The 11,606-nt window shown below is 39.1% G+C and overlaps 1 protein-coding gene across 1 annotated transcript in view; it reads left to right on the top strand.

Moving 5' to 3' along the window:
- Positions 1 to 1,937: 1,937 nt before the first annotated feature.
- Positions 1,938 to 11,606, top strand: part of ZMAT1 (zinc finger, matrin-type 1) — a 32,402-nt gene continuing 22,733 nt past the window's right edge. Inside the window, exon 1 of the mRNA XM_015565991.1 lies at positions 1,938 to 2,128. Coding sequence (XP_015421477.1) covers positions 2,065 to 2,128 — 64 coding nt within the window. The 5' untranslated portion in view covers positions 1,938 to 2,064. The remainder of the gene's footprint in view (positions 2,129 to 11,606) is intronic.

Raw genomic sequence — 11,606 nt, 5'->3', positions numbered from 1 at the left:
GACCTATCCAATAATTTCTTTGATGAGTAAATGTTGCACTAATTAAAGGACATGATAGAAGATTAGAGAAACCACCCAATTACGCAGATAACATTGGATAAATTAGAACCACAAAACATTATGTTCTTAAGAGCCCAGCACTCCAAGTCTCAGAATTTGCTATTCAGCTCCAGTACACAGCTACTACTGCCAATCTTCAAATGCTTTTAAAAGACTTTTTTTTTTCATGAAATGCCCCTTTCAAATATTGACAAGAAAGTAAGTAAACAATTATGCAGTTAAACAAAACATATTTGTGAGCCAGATCTAGGGACCTAGGACTTAGAGACCTAGACTTAAGGTCCACTGGTTTGAGAACTTTGTCTTAGGAATTAACTGTTCTGAAGCATGGGGTGTCAAAAATAAAACTGTATTTTGTGATGTATTATCTGAGCTTCAAGGTGGGTAGAAGGGTTTACTAGGCAGGTGCCTAATGTGAGAAAATGGGCCTTTCAGGATGCAAGAGAAACAAATACAATTACATTGCATCATGGAAAAAATCATAGTCTTCACGAGAATCTATACGAGGATTTAATACTGCCGAATCATAAAGTACGAGTGGTGTGGTGGGGGCAGAAGAGGATGAGATTAGGGAGATAATAATAGGAAGCCATGACCTTTGAGTATCCAACAATCAACGGAGAGCTAGCGATAAATGACAGTGATACGGAAATAGATTGGAGGGATTGAGATCAGAGGAAAGGTGGCCATTGGGACAGGTACCATAGTTCTGAAAAGAGATGATGAGGCCCTGACCGGTTTGGCTATAGAGCATCGGCCTGCGGACTCAAGGGTCCCAGGTTCGATTCCGGTCAAGGGCATGTACCTTGGTTGCGGGCACATCCCCAGTCGGGGGTGTGCAGGAGGCAGCTGATCGATGTTTCTCTCTCATCGATGTTTCTAACTCTCTATCCCACTCCCTTCCTCTCTGTAAAAAATCAATAAAATATATTTTAAAAAAAATAAAAAAAGAGATGATGAGGACTTGAAATAAGGCAATGAAAGTGAGTCTGGAAAGGTTGGCATACCTAAAATAAATTTTGCACAGATGCACCAGGACACATACACATCAACAGAAATGGATGGGGTATTATACAGCACTGACATTGAATAAACTACAGTTACATGGTAATCTCAGGAACAAAATGTTGAGTGAAAGAATCAAGTCCCAAAATGCTACATTGAAAAGATATACATTTTCGTGAAATTTGAGAACAATAAAAACTAAACAATATTGTTTAGGCACATAGCCATGTGATAAGAATATATGTAAAGAGAAGACAGACATAATAGATATAAATCAAGATATTGGTTACTCTGGGAGGGAAGTTTGGGAAAAGATGGTGAGGATATTTAAATTATCAGCAATATTCTAGTTCTTTGGTTGGGTACTGGATTCACAAGTTTTTAATTTAGATGGGTAATTTGATAGACACGCCATTGTTCATGGGGACATAATATGTCATGACCAAGGATACTGCTTATTTCTGTACTCCGTACTGATGTTTTCCACTGGACCCCTGCCTTGCCTACCCGTGTTAAGCTAACTCCTCTCGCTGACAGGAGATGTATTTTAGAGATATTTTGGGGATGGAATCGTTTTTTCCAGATATTATTTTCCCCCTTGAATTGGTTTGAGATGACTCGTGAGGTCCAGGTACTTTCACATCCCTCGCTTTTTGCCCTTTGCCCTTGGTCATCTTAGCTTCTCCACAGAAGGGAGAAGTGTGACGCTAAGCAGTGGAGAGAGGGAAGAGGCGGCCAGCGGGTCTAAAGCGTTTTCATTGGCAGAGAGAAGGAGCTAGAAGATTCTAGAACAAGGCAGAAGCTGAAGCGCGAGAAAGTGGCTTCCCCTGAGGAAGCTCCCTTCTCTGCCACCCGCCCCCCCTTCTCCTCCTCCTCCTACACCGCCTGCGCGACGGCGGCGGCAGTGATTGAGTCTGCCTCCTCGCCACCTCCACCCCTGCCAGCTCGCCTGCAGGTGGCTGTGGCGACAGCGGCAGCGGAGGCTTTGGCGGCTCCACTATGGCGGCGGCGGGGAGGGGGGGCAGTAGGTTTAAAGTAGACACCCGCCCTTGCCTCAGAGAAGGTGAGTTCCCGTGCCGGGGTTTGGGGGCGGCCCCATCTCCTTCGCTGCCTCTCTTCAGCCTGTCCAAGATCTGAGGGGCGCGGTTCGCCACCGCCCGACCCCCCACCTGCTGTGGCGCAGTAAGAGGCCAAGCTCCTCCCGCCCCGCCTCGATGAAGTAGCCCCTAGTGTACAAGACGGACTGAAGCAGAGAGTGGGTTCCCTAATTCTCCCCCCACCCCAAAAAGGATGGGGCTCCCAGGAAAAGGAACCTCAGGTATTCATTCACAAGTCAGGAGTTTGAAGGGGAAAAAAGCCCGTAATTTTTCTTCCAGTCAGGCCACCTCAGTATGCTGTAGGAAGCTGAGGCGTGATTTGGTAAAAGATAGGAGACAAGATAGAGAAGCGCTGTGAAACTATAGGATCAGGGAAAGGGAAGAGAGACTGACGGTTGAGAAAGGGGGCAGAGATCAGAAGAGTAAAGGTCAAAGAAATCAGAGAGAAGAAACCCCCCTTTGGTGAGATTCAGCATCCTGCAGGGCAGATACTTGCAGTGGGATATTAAAGAAGAGATGAGGTTAGGAATTTGGGGTTGTTAGCGTGTATACTTTAGCTTTCAGGTAGGATCTGTTTGATTTAAGAATCCTAGGGTCTGGTGGAGGAGGGAGTTGTATTGAGGAAAGGAGAGGAAGAGTGTGTGTGGCAGAAACACCGATTTTCAGGAATCACTTTGGAGAGTTTTCTTTGGCTCTTTGAGGACGAAACCTTGTACAGCGAGGTTTGTGGGCCCATCTTTAAGGTGGTTTTGGTTTTAATAAGTGCTATTGTACCTACAACACATTCCTAACAGAAAAAAATTATTTCTTGACTATTTCAGTATACGGTATTTAGTTCACACAAGTACTATATACTTGTAAGCAGCCTGCTAGTAACAAACTGTAAAGTTTGCCATTGTGTTTAAAGCATCTTTTGGAAATGTTTCTTAGGTGGTTAAAATAGATTCCAACTGGAGACCTCTAAAGCATTTTGCCAACGTAAACTTTGTATTAATTCTCATTATTTTCGCTGTGTTACCTTATGTTGCTAACTTAACTCCAAAGTGAAAGGTCATGGACTCCAAAATAGAGTAGAATAATGTAAGTTCCTTTTCTTAGGAGCATACCCCATTAAAGTTACCCCATAAAATGATTTTTCTCATCACATTCTTTTTTTTTAAATATATTTTATTGATTTTCCACAGGGAGGAAGGGAGAGGGATAGAGAGTTAGAAACATCAATGAGAGAGAAACATCGATCAGCTGCCTCCTGCACACCCCCTACTGGGGATGTGCCCACAACCAAGGTACATGCCCTTGTCCGGAATCGAACCTGGGACCCTTGAGTCCGCAGGCCAATGCTCTATCCACTGAGCCAAACCAGTTAGGGCTTCACATTCTTAAATGACACATCCCTGTGTGCTATTCCATATCCGTTCACACCTTTCATTTTGGAGGAAAAGCAAAGCAGTAAAAAAAATTACAATATTTCTCATAGGCTCATTACATACATACCACTTATTAGAAATTAGAAATACACTGTGATATGATGTTTTTATTTATTAACACACTTACTGAAGGCAACCTTTGAAACCCTCTGTTTAATGTCTTCAGTCAACCTGGATTTGTACAGTTGTTCTGGGATGAAAATATGAAATCTCCTGGATTTTCGTTTTTGTACCAAACTTTCTCTCGATAACCAACAAGGAGGAGAAAACAGTGTTATAGGTGGTCATGACCACAATTCAGTTTGGCTCTCATAACTTTTGCATAGTAAGGTTTAGAACTAGTATTTCATGGACAAAATGGCTTTTTCCTGGCTTGGTTGTAATGTCTTTTAATATATGCAGGTATTAACAGCTTTAAGAGATAAAATTCATAAAGTAGCTGCAATACCATGTCTATAGTATTGCTAGCTGGTAAAATGAGGAGAGCCCTAGTGTATGAGTCTGGTGTAGTGACCATAGGTTCTGTTGTTACTCTACTAAATTTTGTTGCCCTGCAGATCCTAAGTTTCCTGGATTTGAGTTTTGACATTTCTGAAGTACAGGTTTTGGACTAGCCAGAGTCTGAGGTTGTTTTCAGATCTGAACATATGAACCATGATTTTGCAGTTCTCTATTAATATTCTTTCAATGGCATTTCCATGGCTGTGCACTAGAAACCATAAGAAACCTTGCCCAAATAGTATCACCTGATATTCAGTGAGTAATAAAATCTGTGTTGTTAGTGTTGAGACAATTTACTAGGATATGAAAATCCAAATATAATTGCTACCCCAAAACTATCATTTCATTTTAGGTAAATATCCTTCATTAACTTCAGTCCAAATAAAACTCCCTTACCTTTTCATATAGTACACTATCTAAAACACTATTAGTTCTCAAAATATTTTTGTTTAGATGTTTATAAAGGCCATAAATGATTGTCATTTATGATAGTGGATAAAGGAGAAGAAAGAAAAATGTTGTTTGGTAGTGTGCCAATATCTTGTGTTTGTTTCTTAAGTCCTAGTTAGGAGATTCTCTTAAAGGTAGCAAAGAATTGTCAAGATTTCAATTATTACAAGTCTATTCCAAATAGGACCATTAAAAGTGCCTTGTTATAAACTATTTGCTGATCCATTTTCAATGATAGCTAACATTCCTGAGGATCTCATCTGTCTTGGTTTGGTAATGAACAAATGTCAGTGGAGATTGGAAATTGCAAAGCAGGGAAGATTAGAAGCTTTCAAAGGTTCCAAAGAGGAAGGCAATCAGCCTAAAAACAAAAACAACAAACAAAAGTGCCCAGTGAACAGACATATGAAAAAACATATACCCAGAATCCATGGTACAGGGAGCAATGAGATTTTGTAGGGCACTTCATGTTTCAGTCACTGAAGTTTTTAAAAATAAACATGTTCAATGGCTCAAAAATGAATTTTCATCCAGTATTGATATCCGTGCTGTAATCATAGTAAAAATAAAAAAAAATTAAACAAAAACCCTCTTTTAGAAAAATAAATTATTAAATGGATTCTGTTTTAGACTGGAGGGCACTCTGGATTTTTATTTAGTTACTAATTCATTTGCATAACAATTACCCAGCAAGGCTTCCTTTTGTCTCTATATTATTCAGTAAAGTTTCAGGTTCACCATAAGAAACCTAGGTAATAGCCTTTCCTTTATTCATTCGGGAATCATTTATTGAACACCTGTGTGTGTGTGTGTGTGTGTGTGTGTGTATGTGTGTACAAGTAAGCGCATGCCACACACTGCTGAGGATATACAGATGAATTAGACAGTTATATTAAAGAGCTTGATAGTAAAATTATAAAATGAATAAGATCACTGGGGAAATGCAATCTAACTAGTCAGACTCCTAAACTATAGGACCTTTCCATTTTTTATTATAAATCTGTACTCTTCCCATGGTGGTTTATCTATATATATAAAAGGCTAATATGCAAAGTGTCTCCTTAGGAGTTCAACTGGGAGACTGGGAGTTTGGTTGCTTGCTATGACGTGTGCTGACCACTAGAGGACTGCACGGAATGAAGGAAGGCCCAGCAGGCAGCTGGAAGGCCCTGATTGGCCCTGATCGCCAGCCAGGCCTAGGGACCCTACCTGTGCATGAATTTCATGTACCAGGCCTCTATAAACACAATGAAACACATTATATTGTTAATCTAATCTTGGCATCTAAGAAGAGTAATTAGAAAATTGTTAGAATTAATTTTTAATCCTCTGCATTTGACATAGTAGGGATGTCTGGTGAAAGGTTAATGACCATTTGTTAGTTTCTGACCCTCTGTCTTTATTAGGTGTCAATATGTGAAGATATTGACTAAACATGTCCCCTACTGTATTCATCACCTGTCTGTTAGGATCATTTTCTACCTGAAACCAGTCTTGCAGATCCATTCACATTTACTAACCTGTTGGAATGAATGGCATGGTGGCTTTCTCATGCAAAAAGCTGTCATGGGATCAAGTAAATTAATGGATTTAAATAGTACTTAAACTCAGTTTTTCACAATCATGTCTTCTGAACTAGCTAGCCACAGAGTGCTTATGATTATAGAATTCAACTTAGTAAACATAAAACATATAACTAGTATTCACGATTAATTTTGTTAACTTCATTGTATTTTGTAACTGTTAATATGACATGGGAAAACCTTTACCAAAACTTGCCAAACTCATATGTCATACTTATCTTCTAGCCTGAGAAAATAAGAATACTAGATAGCGTTACAGTAAGAGTGTTCAACAGGTCTTTATTTCTGGCAAAGTTAATATCTCTGAAAACTCCTGAAATGGGGTGTGGACTTTAGGGAAAAAGAGAGTTAAAACTTCTTGGCAAGGATAGCACAGGCACTTTCCCAGTCTCCTATAACTTAGTGTTGAGCTCTGCTCATTCTTTCTTAAAATTATGATGGTATTAAAAGATTGCAAATGTCAAGTCAGCTATTTTTAAAAATCATTTTTTTATCAAAAATATTTGAGGAAGGTTATCTCTAAAAGTGAAATCAAGGAGACTATATAGCACATATGCTCTTTACAGAATTAATATGATTATTTCTCATATTTCTTAATGCCTGGCTTTAAACCTGTGACTAAGAATGAGATTTGTTTATAGTATTACAGCCAACCCTTCTGAGGTTTGCTCAATTCTTGTCACTATATTAAAATAGGATATGCAGAGTTCTTTACAATGTTCTACATATATAACTATATCTATATTATGTGTATGTATATTATTTATGTTTATGTTTAGCTTCAAGATCAGTTGGACTGTGAAATTCCCACTTCAACAAAGCATTAAAATAATTAATAGCTGCCCTGGCCAGGTGACTCAGTTGGTTGGAGTATCGTACCCTGCACCAGAAGGTTGTGTGGGTTTGATTCCTGGTCAGAGCACATACTTAGGTTTTGGGTTTGCTCCCTGATTGGAGTGTGTCCAGGAGGCAACCAATTGATATTTCTCTCTCACATTGATGTTTCTCTCTCTCTCCCATCCTGTCTCTCTAAAGATCAACAAAAATATACCCTCAGGAGAGGATTAAAAATTAAAAAACAAAACAAAACAGTTAATAGCTATTATTGCCATAAGCAACTGATGGGTTATCTTAAGGAAGAAGTGTGAGGTTTTGTACAACTAAATCTGTCATATAACAAATGCAAGTAATATTCAATTTATTAAATATAGCCAATTTTATATAGAGTCACCTAATTTGAGTAAGCTTAATTTTTTAGCAGGTAACTGATGAACATTTAATTGGAGTGAAGAGAGAAAGTTCTCTTACCTAGAACTGATGAGATGTGATAATCTTCTTCTTTTCTTAATTTAATTTTATTTTTATTTATTTATTTTTTGATTTCATTATTGATTAAGGTATTACATATGTGTGTGTGTTATAATCTTCTGATTCCTTCCTCAGAGATCTTATAAGGTTTTAAATTCTATTAGTGAAAAACAAACCAAATTGTAGGCATAGATTCATTATTCTTTTCTGACTCAAGCCTTAAATATTATTCTTTTGTCACAAAAATCTATTTTATCCTAAATTGTCTGGTGTTATATAGCAATATTAATTAGAAGAAAGTTTCAATCGTGATAATTTAGATGCCACACTCAATTGCATTTTTGGATAAAGAAGTTAAAGCTATTTTACTCTAGTATAATATGGTAATACAACTATTTGGAGTAGGCACATTCCAACAAGGTCCCTAAAAAGTGAATTTCTGGCAAGTAAATCAATCCCCTTTGCTTTTTATATCATCAAAGGCAAAAACCTGGTACAAGCTGAATTGCATATTTTTATATCAACATAGGGGATTTTAGTAATGCCCAAGTCTATAGGATGTGAAGTATTAGTACTCACATTTGCATTTAACTGACTTAAGAACCTTCCCCTCCTATTACTAATGTCTCCCCCAGACTACAGAAATATTTTTCATGGTTCAAGTCCACCTGAGTACAGAATCAAATCTTTTAAAGTTTAGCTTTCCAAGCCCTTTATTTCCTACTAGAGGCCCAGTGAACGAAATGTGTGCACAGGTAGGATCCTTAGGCCTGGCCAGTGATCAGGGCTGATCTGCGGGGCAACCGGCGGGGCAGTTGGGGGGCCCCTGCTCTCACCCGCCTTGGCTGGCCTGGGGTCTCCAGGCTGGGGGCATCTCCTGTATTGAGCATCTGCCCCCTGGTGGTCAGTGCATGTCATAATGACCGGTCGTTCCGCTGGTCATTCCATCGTTCAGTTGATTTGCATATTAGGCTTTTATTATATAGGACTAGAGGCCCGGTGCACGAGATTCTGGGAGCCCTCGGGGATTGTCCAACTGACAGCTTAGACCCACTCTCCCCTGACATCCTTAGCACTGCAGAGGAGGTGGGAGAGGTTCCAGACACTGCCCCTATGCCCGCCAGCCATGAGCCTGGCTCAGGGCTTCTGGCTGAGCGGCGCTCCTCCTGTGAGAGTGCACTGACCACAAGGGGGAAGCTCCTGGGTTGAGCATCTGTCCCCTAGTGGTCAGTGTGCATCATAGCGACCAATCATTCTGCCATTTGGTTGATTTGCATATTAGCCTTTTATGATATAGGATAAGCTCTCTGGGCCTTAGATTGCTCATTTTGAAATAAGGACATTAGGCTTAATAATTTATAAACTGGAGGCAATTTTGCCTCACAAGGGACATGTGGCAATGTCTAAAGATAAGTTTGGTTGTCATACCTGGGGAATGCTATCAATTTCTAGTTAGTAGAGGCTGGGGATTCTGCTAAACATCCTACAAGGCATAAAACAGTCCCTCACAAAAACAAATTATTTGGCCCAAAGTAACAGTAGTACCAAGATTGAGACACCCTGGACTAGATTATCTCTAAAAGGATTCTGATCTTGCCCGACCAGTGTGGCTCAGTGGTTGAGTGTCAGCCTATGAACCAGGAGGTCAAAAGTTGCAGGCTCTATCCCCATTAAGAGGTGTGCAGGAGGCAGCTGATCAGTGATTTTCTCTCATCATTGATGTTTCAATCTCTCCCTCTCCCTTCCTCTCTAAAATAAAAATATATATTAAAAAGTTTTAAAGTATTCTGATCTGAAATAAAATTATGTATAATATTAACTAAAATTTGTAAAGCTTCTGGATTCATAACAAGTATATTTTGCCAAGTACCTACTGTGTTAATCATTTAAAAGATATTACTGTATTTAACATTCATCATATCCTGGGACAGACATTGTATTTCTGTACTCTTTAGATGAAAAACAGACTCAAAGTGGTTAAATAATTTGCTCAGAGTTATATAATAATTATGGACAGAGATAGGATTTCAATCTGTTTGACCAGCTCAAAATCTTATTTTTTTTCCTGTTGCCTAGTGCTATAGGTCATAATTTCCCCCATTTCAAATTATTATGAAAGATTTATTTTCTTAAGTCATGTAAACATTCCTTGTAAAAAGGAAATAAAGATATTAAACAATTTCATTAATAAAAAAATTGGTTGATTCATTCTCCTACCAAAGGCTAAAGCCACACGTAAATATAATCAAATTGTAGGAGCATTGAATACATGAATTTCTTATCAGATCCCATTTATAATTTGTCACAAACCCCTATTTCATTTGCAATAATCCTCAAAAATGTTTTTCAGGAGAGGATGGCTATGTCTTGGTAGCAAAACAAAAGTTTATTTCTTGTTCATGCAGTTCCCTCTGTGTGATGGATTGATGGGGGCAGGGGCAACTGTCCTTTATGCTGTGGTTCGGGGAGACGGTGCTTTCATGCTCCCCGCCCCACATATATATTTATATTTAATGCTTTTATTTCTTTCAGAGAAGAAGGGAGAGGGAGAGAAAGATAGAAACATCAATGATAAGAGAGAATCATCAATCGGCTCCTTTCTTTATGTCCTCAACTGGGGATCCAGCCTACAACCCGGGCATGTGCCCCAACTGAGAATCGAACTGTGACCTTCTGGTTCATAGGTCAATGTTCAACCACACTGGCCAAGTATTCCAAATATATTTTTAACTATGATAAAATATACATAACAAAAATTGCCATTTTAAACATTTTAAGTGTGCAATTCAGTAATTCAATTCAGCATTAAGTACGTTCACATTATGCAACAACCATTACCACTATCCATCTCCAGAAATTTTTCATCATTTCAAACTGCAACTCTGTACCAGTAGGTCATAGTTTTGTTATATGACCATATTCCTCCACTCTCAAGAACTTTACTAATATGTCTACTTTCTGGGAAACAACAGATATTTAAAAGTTATACGTAAGCCCTGGCCATTGTTGCTCAGTTGATTACATGGCACCGTGTATTGAAATGTTGCTGGTTCAATTCCAGGTCAGGGCACAGGCCTGGCTTGCTGCTTGATTCCTGTTATATATATGTTACATTTAATTTGTTAACATTTGACAACCTTAGAAAGTACAATTTATTGTGACCATAGGTCATAGGACCAACCATGCATTAAATATTGGTTTTATCTTATCTTTTCCAGATCCTATTAGTTTAAGCCCTATTCCATTATCAGACTTAGGTTCTCTTCCCATTTTGAACCTGTTTTTGACAATATTTTTTAATTCCCCACTGGTTTTGTTTTATGCTAAAACACAAAGTAATGGTATCAGCACCAGAAACTCCTGTATGTTTCAAAGGCATTTTTTTTTCCAATCCATATTTGAGAGGTCACTGTTGTATCATTAAGATCTCACTACCAAGTTGCACTAAAGTGGGCTTTGATTCAGACTACAAAATCTTGATTCCCATCCATATCTTTTTTTTCCAAATTCATGATAGCATACAAAATTCAAATATGTCAGGGAATGAAGAACACTTGAGAAGTGCTATGCTAGGAATAGTAAAACAACATGCCTGAGATTAACCAGCAGTTAATTACCTTCCCATGTTCAAAGAACTTAATTTGCTGTAGATGAGAGATGAAGTCACACTTGACAGCATTCAGTAATTTGTCATTGGGTATTTTTTTTCTGTATTTCTTTTTAAAATTTAATTTATTTTTTTACTACAGTTGACATTCAATATTATTTTATATTAGTTTCAGGTGTACAGCATAGTGGTTAAACGTTTATATAAGTAAGAAGTGATCACCCAATAAGCTTAGTACCCACCTGGCACCGTTCACAGTTATTACAATACTAGAGGCCCGGTGCACGAATTCATGAACTGTGTGTGTGTGTGTGTGTTGGGGGGAGTCCCTCAATCTGGCCTGTGCCCTCTTGCAGTCCGGGACCCCTCACTCCTTACCGCACGCCTGCTCACTGATCCTTAGCGCTGCTCCTTAGAGAGGCTCCCACCACTGTACTCACCAGCAGTGAGCCCAGCTTCTGGCTGAGCAGTGCTCCCCCTGTGGGAGCACACTGGCCACCAGGGGGCAGCTCCTGAGTTGAGTGTCTGCCCCCTGGTAGTCAGTGCACATCATAGCGACTGGTCGTTT

The sequence above is a fragment of the Myotis davidii genome, unplaced genomic scaffold (genome assembly GCF_000327345.1).
Source record: "Myotis davidii unplaced genomic scaffold, ASM32734v1 scaffold322, whole genome shotgun sequence".
Lineage (NCBI taxonomy): Eukaryota > Metazoa > Chordata > Mammalia > Chiroptera > Vespertilionidae > Myotis > Myotis davidii.
The sequence above is the reverse complement of the archived record's forward strand: the minus strand, read 5'-3'. Positions and strand labels throughout refer to the sequence as shown.